Source organism: Phaenicophaeus curvirostris, chromosome 1 (genome assembly GCF_032191515.1).
Source record: "Phaenicophaeus curvirostris isolate KB17595 chromosome 1, BPBGC_Pcur_1.0, whole genome shotgun sequence".
In the NCBI taxonomy this organism is placed as follows: Eukaryota; Metazoa; Chordata; class Aves; order Cuculiformes; family Cuculidae; genus Phaenicophaeus; species Phaenicophaeus curvirostris.
The window spans coordinates 149021301-149035135 of NC_091392.1; the positions used below are offsets into that span (position 1 = coordinate 149021301).

At 39.0% G+C, this 13835-nt stretch overlaps 1 protein-coding gene across 5 annotated transcripts in view; it reads right to left on the reverse strand.

Annotated features, from left to right (window-relative positions):
- Nucleotides 1-13504, reverse strand: part of RBM26 (RNA binding motif protein 26) — a 53130-nt gene extending 39626 nt beyond the window's left edge. For 3 of the 5 annotated variants that reach the window (XM_069878298.1, XM_069878290.1, XM_069878272.1), the window contains exons 1-3: nucleotides 13213-13503; nucleotides 1491-1609; nucleotides 822-958 (exon numbers count right to left, since the gene is read on the reverse strand). In XM_069878298.1, the coding sequence (XP_069734399.1) occupies nucleotides 822-958; nucleotides 1491-1609; nucleotides 13213-13283 (327 nt within the window). In that variant the 5' untranslated portion in view covers nucleotides 13284-13503. Of the gene's footprint in view, nucleotides 1-821; nucleotides 959-1490; nucleotides 1610-13212 lie in introns of all 5 variants that reach the window. The other 2 variants (XM_069878281.1, XM_069878268.1) reach the window with 1 other exon arrangement.
- Nucleotides 13505-13835: the final 331 nt, after the last annotated feature.

Sequence of the window (13835 nt, forward strand, 5' to 3'; positions counted from 1 at the left end):
ACGTGAGTACACTATAAATGGAGACTTCTGCACAATCAAATAAGAACTATATCCTAAAAATGCTGAGCAACATCAGCAGTAACATTGAACTGAGGCAACATTTTTGCACCTAATGGAATTAGAGTATCTTTATAACATGAAAACTCTGTATTCAAGGTGCAGGGTGGGAGAAAATAAAGCAGCATAAGCCATCCTTACTGTGTTGCACTGAAAATACATCTGATTTTGCTACATGTGGACAAAAATCCATACTGAGGTGAAGTGACAGATCTGGGAAGACAATCGATGCAGTAAGGTCTTTTCTTCACCAGCAGGCTAGCTGGTTCAGATCACTGATAAATCCTTACATGCATCCAAACCTAGGGTGCAGTTGAAAAGAGCAAACAAACCTACTCTCTTTTCTGGCTCAAAGAACAGTGTAAACACTTGAGGTGGAATAAGGATTTTATCTGGATCAAGCAGCTGGAAGAATGAAGACTGCCATTTGGAATGGCAGCATGGATTTATGCCAAATGAAAGGCTAGTGTAACTACAACTGCAAACCTGAGCAAAGAACTAAAGTAGGCTGTATTGCAACTCCTGCACTAATAAGTAACTATCTAATGTAACTAGTCAGAACCATTTCTGTTTACCTTTGAAGCACCCACTTACATTTAGAAAAATTGTGCAGCAGTACTCAACATATTAAGGCCAAGTCTTCTGAAATTTTAATAATGTACTATATCTTTGGGGACTATTATTAGTAGACAAAAACACAATGAAGCTCAACTACATGAACTACAGAAATGAGAAAAAACATGCAAAATAAAGACCATGTCTACCTCTTCTTTTTTTGTCTCTTTTTCTTGGTGCTGAAAAAATTCTACTTTCAGGCTTCCTGACGAGGGCTGTTCTGGAGGAGGTAGATAGCTTTTTGTATTCACAGCATCAAACAGTTTTTCCACAAATATCTGTGTTTCTAAAAGTAAAGTGCACAAATACCCATATTATTCAAAATATCAGTTAAAATTTGCTTTAAAAATAAATTAAAAAACCCCAAAAGACAATAGCCACCAAAAAGTTAAAACAATTAGGAGTATTTTTTTAAACAACCTCCTGGTAATTTTACATTTTAAAAGGACATTTACAGAGTTGAGAAACCTGTCAATAATGATGATGTTTCAAAAAGGCTTTATTTCCTTGAATTATTTAATATCTCTTAAGAAAAACATTTGGAAGAATATATCCAAAATATATACAGAGCTCCAATGCTTCGAATTCTGTCAACAACTCTTTACATGTTCTTCCGGGAATAGTAATAGACAAAACATATACCTATACAATATGGTACTATACACCCATTTTAAAACAAATTACATTAGGAAAATTTAATTACAAGCTTCAAGTAATAAAGCTAATTCAAAGACAGTCTTATACTACAGGATTGTGTTTGTCTGAATGAACAGGACAGATATTTTGCTCAAGCTTAGTGGTTGTGATGAAGACCGTACCTTTCTGAAGAAATACATCCAGCTGATCAACACACAATGCCTTCAGTTCCTTTTCACTTTTATCCTTCTTTACCAAAGCCAGAACATACTTAGCCAGGGCAGATGGATCTGCATCGCATCTGCAAACAGATTAAACAAGAAAAAAAAAAAAAGCAGCAATTAAATTGCAGAAGTTAATGTCTGAAGCTGGTATAACTAATACATACAAAGGACCAAAACCTTTCCTATTGAAGTATTTGAAAAACAGAAGTACTTTTTAAGACACAGCCCAGATATGTAACATTAAGTATTACCTTTCTTTTCCAGAGGAGCAACTGCCTAGAACACTTCCAAACAATATTCCGCGGAGCACCTTACAGCAAACTATCAAGAACTACTCAGAACGAAATAGCTCCAACTGTCATAAGAACAATTGCAAATACTACAACTATTTAAATCATTTCCCAACAATGGAATCATTCATTCTGAAAGTAATAATGAGTAACAGGGAAGTCTAGCTAATTACAAATGAATATAGTGGCAGATGCAATCCATGCTGTAGAAAAATTCAGACTGAGAAAATCTCACAAATACATTTCTAAGAACCTCATTACTAACTACATATGAACACAATTAAAAAGCAGATTAACTGAAAAATCTTAATTCTGAAACCCAAAGGAAAAAGTGTTCACGCAGTACTATTACAGAAATTTAAGTTACACAGCCAATGAAGCGAAATTTAGAGGATCATCCCTTCTAGACATCTAAATTCAATCTAAAACTAAGTACAGAGCACCTCAGTATAGAAGCTGATGATCTCACACAAAGAATTCTGAGTTAAACTGTATATTCCCATTAAGTAGAATACTATTTAACTGATAATTCCATTATAATGCTGCACAAATAGTAATCTACAATGAGTTTTGTAGTGTTGTTACAGAGTAAAACCTGCCATAGCAAGCAAGAATACTGGAAATAACTAGAGAACTGGCAAGACATTAGCTTATCAGGCAGAAGAGCATCATTTTCTTAGATCATTTAATCCCATTATTTAGCATAAACCAAAGGAAGACCTCAGACCCCTCAAAACCAGGAAGACTTAACACACGTACGCTGGTCATTGGATACAGACAGCTAGGCTGCTTGGGCGGTGACCAGAGTTAATACTAGTGTGTTTAAAGAACTACAAAAGGAAAAACATCACACTGATACATCCTAACTGTACACTGCCTCCAGCAAAAAGAAGTGAGAAATAAGTAAAATTAACCTCTGGCCAAGGAGTTGCTCTGAATACAAGTATCACACAAATACCGTCACAGCGTAAAAGTCCACTAGTCAAAATGAAGGAATAAAACAGCAGTTCCAATCTTTTCCAAATTTCACCAAATTTAAATGCAGCGCTGAAGCTTAATTGTAAATAAACATGAATGTTGATCATTTCAGTGACATGTATTTTAGCCACTAGGCAGAAGAAACCAAATCCTTCACCATAACATGCTGCTTAACTCCTCCCTCCAAAGAAACTATCTTATCTACAGCAAGTGACATCCTCTGTGCAAACATATCAACCATAGTAAGGGCATCCATCCTCAGAAAAGCTTCTGGATAGACCAGGCTTAGCACTGAGTTCTCTGAAGTTAAAGATCAGAGCTTCAAATATAATCCAACATTCTCTAGAAAGCAAGCAATAGCAGAATTTCATGTTGTAAGAGCAACCTGAGCTGTTAGGAGACATACCACAACATTCTGTATTAGTCTGTATTATTCATAGGTACAGGAGAAGGAAGTTCACAATCAGTTTACATTCTAGAAGAACCCGCAAACACTCAACTAAACACAAATATATACTACGAACCAAAAGGACAGGCTGCATATTATTATTATATCATAACATTAAAGTAAAAAGTCATGTTTGAAGCAAGCACATAACCTCCCACAGTGACAGGACTGCATTGTCATTCTCTTTCACTGCTAGCACCTGAACACATCCCCCAAGCAGACTGTCTAAAAGCCCAGCAGAATGTTCAACACAGGCTGCATTGAGGGTTCTCATGCCGCACAGGTCCCAGCAAGCCCCAAGGCCAGCACTGCTTGAACTTGCAAATTTTTTTTTTTTTTTACTATTCCTTAATACAACTTCAGTGTCACAACAGAAGATTCAATTCTCTCACAGTTTCAAGCTGAATCATGCCTCAGAAAACTAGTGTGCTACTTTCATATTATCAACCTATAGTCATAACAGGAAAACAATTCTAGAGGAGGGAAAGCTTTTCAAATTATAATCCCCAATTATTTTCTCCTCCTTTCTATTCTCTACAACAACTGGATAAAACACTACAAGCTGAATTGGTTTATTTCAATTTCTATAAATTTGGTTCTCATCTGTCAATATGAACAGTTACGAGCCACTGTTCAAAATCTGCTACAACTGATTTAAATAATGACACACTCAAAACTATTTTGTGAGAAAGGGGAAAAAAAGGTCAGTCTGCATGGTAAAACCCCACTGCCATTAACTACTGCAACATACTTTAATTCTCCAGCTGCTCCAGTAGGGACTAGACAACAACCTCCTATTCAGTTTAAAGTAATTCCTCTCTCATGAATCGGGTGGAAACCAGAAAATTTTGTCTGCAAAGATACCTAGATGCCAAGCAGTGTAATAAAAAATAAAAACAAACAAAAAATCCAAGCTCCAAACAGGCAAACAGAAAACCTGTTTAAAATGAACAATTACTGGGTTTTTTCCCCTCCTCCACAGTGATGATTTTGGAAAGTCTAACAATATTGAGCACTCCAAAACATCCTCAGAATTTTAATCCATCTACCCAACTGCAAGATACAATAAAACAACATATATGAACGTACTTTTAGTTTTCAAAACACAGAATCACTCTCTTCTGTGGCTCTGTCTTAGCATTTATCACTCAATATGGGTATACAACCACCTATCAACAACATAAAACAATTGTAGTAAGCTCTACTACTATTCAATACATCAGTGTAGAAATTCCCCCATACACAACAGAAGAACTTACATGCTTTCAAGTTGGAACCTTATATTTATTTTGGCTATTCAAGAAAGACTAACAGATTAATTACTTCAAACTGAAGCTATTAAGCAATAATGACTACCATGTATTTCGTGGTAGAGTGAGACAGAGTAAATGTGGGTTTTTAAGTTGACAGGAAGGTTGTGATTCCTTTTCACTTTTTAAAATTAAACTGCAAATGATCTCTACATCGTAGAAGGTTGATTTCCTTTTGTATGCACTGGCTTGAAACAAATCTCTTCTACATCTGTTGTTCAAAGCCTGAAAAACTCCTTAAACAACTGATCTATTTTCTCCACACAGCTAAAACGACTTGCTTGTTTCTGTAGCTAAGATATTCTGTAGTATTTTAGATTTAGATTTAAGAAGGTTATAGCTCAACCTTTTCAGATTCTTCTAGAACATTTTAGTTTTGTTTTTGTTAAGATGATGCTAAAATTAAATTGCCATCAACCTGAAGAGGTGGTCTCGTGAAATAAAAATGTAATTTAAATCTTAAAGAACTGAACACAGGAGGTCTGCCTGGAAATTTGTCTTCTATAGCTATTAAGAATTCTAGATATTATCATCAGTTGTTTTGTTTGGGGGACAGCTGCTCTTTTTAAAGCAATTCCTTTCTACTTTTTCATTCAAACTGACTTCTGAAACGTTGCATATTAATTCTCTATCTTTTGGTTTAGTCAACATCTGCTGGTTTTGATTATACGAGCCTTGAGTTTTTCTGATAAACATGTTCTTACCTTCTCTAGTTTGACAGCACTTTCTTAGAGAATAGCAGCCTATGCATGTGAATAATAAGCAATATGCTTCCTGTATCTTTGTTGGGCATGCATGGATTTTTCACCCATTTTGAGCTAGTTTTACCAGTTTTTCTCAACCCGTCTTGTATTTTATGCTGTCCTACTCAAAAATGGTTTATTAAATGATATAACTTCAAAGAAAACAGGAAAGGCATCCATGCTGATGGCAGCAAAACACACTGTGTAGCAAAAGGACTTGATGTATCATGCTGTATTCTTATAAGATTAATAAAGGTTCTTAATTGACAATTCAGAAAAGCAAGAAAAATCAGACTACCATGTAAACATTTCAAACACCTAAAGCTGTACTTGAAATTAAAAATAAATCCACATTTCCATTCCAGTATTCACTGACTGATGCACATTTCCCACTGTCATATATAGGTTAGGATCCTTAGATTAACTTGAACGTGGTGTGGTACATCACAGACCTGAGCATAAATGGAATCTGTTTGTTAAAATTGTGACAGAGATTCAGATATAACTTCATTTTTTATGCCAAAATTTGACCATCAGAACACACACATTCACTGAAACATGTAAGACAACATTTCTCAACTTTGAATCCCATGTCTAGATCCCCTCAAGTTTTGTAGTCATGTGCTACGAGCAGTAACAAGCATCGGTATTCACATAAATTTCTCTTCCTGTTTTCTCCTTCGTGTTTTCTTTAACAAACAAAAACCAGTGGACATAAGTAACCTGAACTCATTTCCACTGCATGAAGTGCATCCCTGTGTCCACTACAACTAAACACCACAGCATATTTTTAAATGCATTTTCTGTATCATAGAATCACAGAATAGTTTGGGTTGGAAGGGACCTTAAAGATCACCTAATTCCAACCCCCCTGCCATGGACAAGAACACATCCCACTAGATCAAGCTGTCCAAGGCCCCATTCAATCCAGCCTCGAACACCTTCAGGGATGGGGCATCCACAACTTCCACAAGCAACCTGTTCCAGTGCCTCACCATCCTGAGAACTATTTCATAGAATCATACAATAGTTATGGTTGGAATGGACCTTAAATATCATCTAGTTCCAACCCCCCTGCCCACAGGGAGGGACACATCCCACTAGATCAGGCTGCCCAAGGTCCCATCCAACCTGGCCTTGAACACCTCCAGGGATGAGGCTTTGTACTGTGTTTAAGCACCAGTACAAAAATGCATATTCAAAGCAAAGACAAAATATGCTGTTTGAATATTTTTAGTGTGAAAGGTTCCAAAAGGGAAGGCAGATCTGAAAGTCTCTGTTGGACTAAACATTCACTATCAACTGCGAAATTGGGCATGTCTACCCAACAGGGTCCTGAACTCTTCACTAAGCAAATATTAAATAAGGCCACTAGGACTCATGTTCACATACTTACACCTACAGGAAAAAAAAAAAAAAACCCACCACAAAACAAAACAACACAACAACAAAAAACCCCACCCACCTGTCGGATTCTTAAACCAAGACAAGCAAGAAGAAATGTAAGGAACTGAAAAATTACAAGTAGACTCAAGAACAACAGTTGTGAAATTGATAATATACCTGAAACTTTCACATATTTAAAGAGCTTATTAACAAAGCCTATACTACTCCAGTCCAACCTCCTCGAATGCTTTCTTTCCAACATGACAAAGTGCAGAATGAGTGAAGATATATAGTCTAGATTCCTGCCTATATACCAAGCTGAAGTCTTTTAAAGTATTATTTAATTACCTTGACGAAAGTTCTTAAATACCGAAGCCCAGCTATTTTCCTCTTAGAAAAATCCATATCTCAAGTGCTATGAAGTTCCTCATGCTGCAATTCATCATTTAAGTTAGTTCCTAGTAAGTAGCCGTGTTGAACTGCATCCTTAGAAGAGTAATTATTTTTTAAAAAGTGACCAGAACTAATATCTACAGCATTTGCTGCAGACTTGGTACTATAGTGCTGCAGTAAACACTACAGAAAACAATTTAGGAAGAGAATAATTTTTTGTTTTGCTAAAAAACTGACAAGGCTAAACAAAATGCTACTTAAATTTTACAGTTATTAAACAACTCAATTTTATGTTTTTCAGGTTTTTGACAATATAACTTAATTTACACTTTTGTACGTGCCTCTTCTAAGAAAAAATGATCTAGTATTCTAAAGTCTGAAGCCTGGTGAGAATGTTTGGAAAATATATGCAAATTCCTGAAGGGAGACATGCGTAAGTAGTCTTTTCCTATAGGGTACATAACTATCTGTTAGAAAAAAAGGAAAAGAAAGAAATCTCAAATCGTAATCTGACAGCTTTCAAAAAATGAACACAGTTCCTTACTTAGGGGAAGAAGTATGCTTGGGGGAGGGAGAGAAGTGAGGACAGAAAATAAACTTCCATACAGTGTCCTTGTAACTAGACCACTACTTGTTCATTTCAGATATATTTCATCACCTTTATTTCAAGGTAATGCCAAATCCTCCATCTGGACTACATTTTGGATACAGCTAGTGTGCACATACTACTTAAAGATAGTAAAAAGAAACTACATAAGAGGTTTGGGGGTTTTCTTCCTTTTTTTTAAATGAACGTGCAGACCAAGAAGGTGCTGCGAGTCCTGAAACTAATTCCTCGACAACTTTAAACTACCACAATATATTGAAACTGCAAAAGCATGTCCTCCAGGCAGCAAAAGGTCCTTCTGCAAAGGGAATAACATGTACATGCATGTTATTCATTGTACTCTGATCCCAAGAATTTACAACCTAATTTGTAGGTTTTTGTTGCCTAAAGATTAATACTTATAATTCTGTAGATTACTGCTCAGTTCTTGACGTTAATGAAGGTGGACGTAGTTATGTTTGAAGTCTGAGAGATACGGTTTGTATTTGCATGGCTGAGTGAGTACTGAAAAACGTACATGGCATTTTAGGCAGAGCAGCTAGCTTAATTTAGGTGGTTGTACCATTCTGCCGGGTTGCTACGCTACTGAAATAAACAAAAGCCTATTAAAAGCAACAGTGTTCAATAAGTAAAATGAATGATAAACTCCAACTTTAATCTTGAGCCACTACTGTACATGAGAAAGACCACTCTCACAATGCTCACTTTCATTAACTCTTTAACAGTACTTAAAAGTAGCAGAAACAGTGAGGAATGCAAGTCTCCAATGCTGTTACATAAGTTACTGACGTCATTACAATAGTTCTAAATTATCATGATACCCAGATCTGACATGTTCATACAGCTGCAACCAGTAACCAGCAGCTTAAAATGCCACCTCTAGATTCAAGAAAGCTCTCACGAGGTAGAACAGCTGTCAGCTTGCTGGTTGTCCAACACACATTCAATGCAGAAAGCAATGATCAAGATCACGTCTCCATGACTTGCAATGCAGCCAATGGATTCCCTTTTGCTGCTGATGTTCAGTGCAAGAACCAAGTTTCCTGCAACAGGAACACTTTTCTCCTCTTTTCTACTTTCAACTACACCGTATAATATCAATATTTTAAGATAGTACTTACACACAGAAGCTTGATGCTCTATATTAGGAACCTCAATTTCTCAAACAGAGTAGCTCTCCATGAGTCAGGTGAACAAACTATCCAATTACACAACAGATGTGGAAGGCTAACTTCCCAGTGTTAGGAGAGGGTCATACCAGCCATGTGTATCTGTGCTTTGTCTTAAGTTATAAATAGCTTAATGTAAAGGGTTAACAGAGCAAGTGAAATTAAGAGAAACATCTATTGCTTTTGAACTTGCTAGGAAGTTCCAAGGGAAACAAGACTGAAACCTCCTAATGGGCCTACGAGTGTTACTGGTAGGATGGTATACCACATGTACATAGAAAGGAACGATGAAGTTTTTCATTTTAACTTATTTCTATTCTTTCAGCATCTTGGCTTATTAGCATATTACTTACACCACTGTTAAACCATTTCTAGTCATACCTTTCTTAAGTAACTAGGTGAAAATAAGTAACCATTAACAATTAAGCAAAGATCCAAGCTGCCAAAAATAGGCTAACGTTTAAGAAAGGAAGGTTAAAAAGCCTGACAAACAAAAAGAGTGAAGGCACAACAGAACACCAGATCCAGAAAATATTCCAATTATAAAAATACTCAAAATATTCTTGAACTACTTGGATTTTATTCCCTCTGACATAAGCAGATACAATACCATGATCACTTACAATGAAAAAAAAACCCTTTCCTCTTTAATGAGGGATGCCTAAATACTGTATAGATGTTTTAGGTATTTTTTCATCTTTCATGCAAGTTTTATTTAGTACATAAAGGCAAATACAGCAAAGCAGAGAAAATTAGATATGGGAGCCTTAATCATGTTGTAAGTAAAATTCAGTGGGCCACTGGAAGACTTTAATTAAATCTATTTTACACAAAGTAATTAAAAACAAGAACATTTTCCATTGAAAATAATTAGGGCAAGGGGGAGACCATTACAATATCTTACAAGGAAAAATGGTGAGTGCAGTTTTAGTACAAAAGTGCTAATCTTTTCACAGGTAGAGATTCAAAAAAATTCAAGAAAAATTTAAAAGACAACCCTACTTGGAACTTCGCTAAACCAGATCATGATATTCCAGCAAGGATTATATATAATTTATACAGGATGTGGAATGGATTTGCAGAAAAGAAATCCATCCCAATAAGATACGACTCTGTGAAAACCTTTTTAGTGCAGAAATGGTAAGTCACAGACATAAGGTTACAGTCCAAGGCTAACATTATTTTCAAACACTTCACAGGAGCCAAGTCATAATGTCTAACACTAGAAACTAATACTGTCAGCAAGGAATGAAGATGACTTGACAAGCACCTTCTCTAGAGAGACAGCTGGAGTCGACCTTACAAGATAGTTCTACTCAAAGACAGAGCAGGCACGTCACAAAAAAAGTCCCATTCTTCCCACTTGGTTCACACTAGTACAACATTCACATAGATGTATTTAATAATTCTCTCTACACCAAAGTGAGCTGCTCTAAGAGTTATTTCCAAAACAGCAGAAGCAGCCTCTCTTTGGAGAGCTATAGAAAGTTATTAGAGAACTACCACCCCACAAGTAGAGATGGACTCAGTGAAAGCTTCAGCAGAGCAGCATTTGCAGTTTCTGCCTCACTGCAACACGACCAACCTCAGATAAGGAGTGTTTGTGTGAAGGAGCCCCAAGGCTTTGCCAAAGGCACTAGAGCAGTCCAAAACAAACAAAAAAACCCATCAACCACCACAAACAAACAAAAAACTCTAAAACTTAAAACCTATATCATCCCACTCCTTCAAACATTTTGTCGAAGTGTTTCCCAGAGCCACCAAGTGAGATCAATCCAACAACCAAATGACCTCCAGTCCATCTAATTATATAACACACTTGTTTCATTACACTAAAAAGTTAACATTCTTGCTAATACTTTAAAATAGTTTAAAGAAAAATTCATGACAAAATGAAAAAACTTAGATATTAGTATCTTCTAGGTCTGAAAAACATAAGAGGCAGAAGTATAATAGTCTTTGAAGGAAGCTATGCATCCTGATTAAAAACAGCTAGCTACTTGGAAAATAAACCTTGATCTAACCACTCAGCCTTAGCTATCTAGCACATAAATACAGACCTATGGCTACATGTATAAAATTTATTTACAGATATTCCTAAGCACACTTCTCCTCTTAAAACTACTGAAGACAATGCCTCTGTCGTGGTCTAATACAGTGATGCCCTCCGTAGTCTAGCAAGGAAATTCAGGTGCCTATCTTGGAGGTAAAGGTTTCTGAAAAAGTCACAAGATAAAAATAGTTGGCACTTTTTTTCGTTTCATTAAAAAGAAAAGACAAGTTAAAACTATTTTGAGGCTACAATAACACCTCCTGAAGATCAGCACTTAGGCCTTCACTGTACCAGTGCTACATTAACAGCAGTTACTTCTTCAGGGGCAACTTCTTTAGACGTAACTACACGCTAGAATTTTCATGCAACCAGAAGCTATGTCTGTAGGCACACAATTCAGACGGCTGAGATGAGAAGTAGCAGGAAGAGTATTTGACTACTAGGAAATTATAATCCTTTTCTACTGATTCCGATATTTATTGGAATAATGCAGTTACTCTGTGCAAAACTCCTTAACAACTGAATTTAACAGTCCCAGCTGGCTTATTTCCTCTCAAAGCTAAAAACTTGGGTAACTCCTTCAGGCCAGCAATTCTCTACTCCATAACATAGTTTTCCAGGATGAGAACCACATTTGAACTTCTCACACACTACATTTACCAGAAACATGTTAGTCTTTTCAGCGTTAAAAACAGAAAATTGCACTGACAACAAAAGCTGAAAATGCTCATTTCACCCTTTAACTACTGATTATCACTAGAAGATATCACAGTGCAATATTAAAACAAACGGAGAAGCACTGAACAACCTGAGTTTGTTACCAGAATAAGACGTTACTACTACACATCACAAATGAATGGAGCTTGACAAGAAAGACTGAGGAACCACACTGACCTCCAGCTAAACGGTACCTGGCAAATTTTCAATACTTTATATATTGTGAATAGGAAATGCTTATCATTCAATGGTCAAGTCAAACTTGAGCTCCTGATGCGTATTACTCAAGGAAGAGCAGAAAAACTATATAAATTAATTCTGGATACAAATCTATAAAATCCAAAGAACCTATTTACTCAATAAAGGGATTTTGAAGTCAACTGAAGCCCTCCTATAAATGCTATAAATAATCTACCAGTCTTAAGGGACAAACCTTTTATATAAAGGCACTCAGCACTATTTGCTGCAGGCCTGATTCAAAGTCCACTGAAATTAAGTTCAAGACTCACCTATTTCCATGTGGTCTGGATTAAGCTCTAAGGAAAAGAACACTACACTTCTTTGCCAAAACACAAGTGAAGCTCTCCTAAGAACGCCCCAGCATTTTACAAGTAATTTCAGCAAAAGCCATACAAACTACACATGTACATACACATACTTAACTAATGGCTACGGAAGCCATAAGGAAGCTTTCCCCTCCAGCCCCTGCTTCAATAGCATCAGAGTAAAACCAAGGATGGCCAAACACTTCAGAAGAAAAGTTAACATCAGTATTAACTTGTAAGTTCTAGTTCTACTGACTTAAATCAAGCTCCAGGAATTTAATTCAGATATATTAAAATGATGTTTCAGAATAACAACTAAAGTTCGTGCTTTGATCTAAAAATGTCTACAGGCACCATACTTCCAGAAGAGGAAACCTTCAAAATCAAGTTCACGTCTCAGTTCCACCAAAACATCATTCAGAAACAGAAGATGTTAACTATTTGCAGAAGAGCCCCGGTTACTCATATGAATGTTATGCTTAGAAGCCAAGCAGGTAGTCACAAATAGGCAAATTATCCTCTGGGACTTCTATTCTCAAGCGCTCTACTGATGCAATTTTTATGGGGGGTGGGGGGAGGGGAGGTAGGGACAACAAAGCGTCAAGTCTTCAAAACAACATAAAAGGACTTGAGACGAGTCTATGGAAAAAGGCTACTAGGAAAATCCTCAGGTCTTGGAAAACGAAGCAATGACACCTGAGCTTTCTCACAGAAGGTGAATGGGACGGCAGGCCGGGGGCTGAGTGCAGAGAACGGGGAGCTACAGGGACAAAACACGTTATACCCCGCTTACGCCGGGCTACCCAAGGGAGAGGCGGAGGCGGTCGCTGGGGCAGCGGGAGAAGGCGCATCCTCCGGAGGCGGCCGGTCGCGCCTCCCCGCCGAGGGGGGGAACGGGGCCACGAAAGCATCTCCCGGGGCGCCCCGACGGGCCCCTCGGCACAGCGGTTCACGCCTTCCCAAGGATCCCCAGCTCCCCCAAGAGAATGTTGATTTCGGAGGGGGTGGGAGAGAGAGAGAGGAAGGGTCGCGTATACTCACATGGGCTCCAAGGTTTTGCTGAGCCAGGATTTCAGCGCCTCGAAGTTTTCTATGATCATTTTAACCACCATCCAGAGCGGCCTGGGCCCCCCGCCTCCCCGGCAGCAGCAGCAGCAACCGCGGCGGCGGGGTCCGCGCCGCCCCGCCCGCCGGGACCCCGGCTCCCGCCGCGCCCCCCGCCCCGCGCCCGGCTCGCCGGCGGCCGCAGGCCCAGCGCCACGAAGGGGGCGGAACCGGCCGAGCGGCTCCCCGAGGGCCCCGCTCTCGCCGCGGAGCGCGGTTCCCCCGCCTCGGCGGACAGGCGGCGCGGCCGACGGGCCCGGCGAAGCGGCAGAGGGCGCCGAACGCGGCTCCGGAACGCACGGCCCGACCCCGGCCCCGTCCCTCCCTCAGCCGCGGAGCCGCACGGAGCGAGCGAGCGAGCCAGACAGCGGGTAAGATGGCGGCGCCCCGCTGCCGAGAGAGGAGGGAGTCTCGCGAGAGCTGGCGGCGCGCGGGGGCGGGCGGGGGCGGAGCCGGGAGAGGCGGGGGCCGCGGGGGCGTGGGGGTTGCTGGTGCTGGTGCTGCTGCTGCTGCTGCTGCGGCGTATAAACTGGAGAGGGCCAGATTTAGACTAGGCGTAA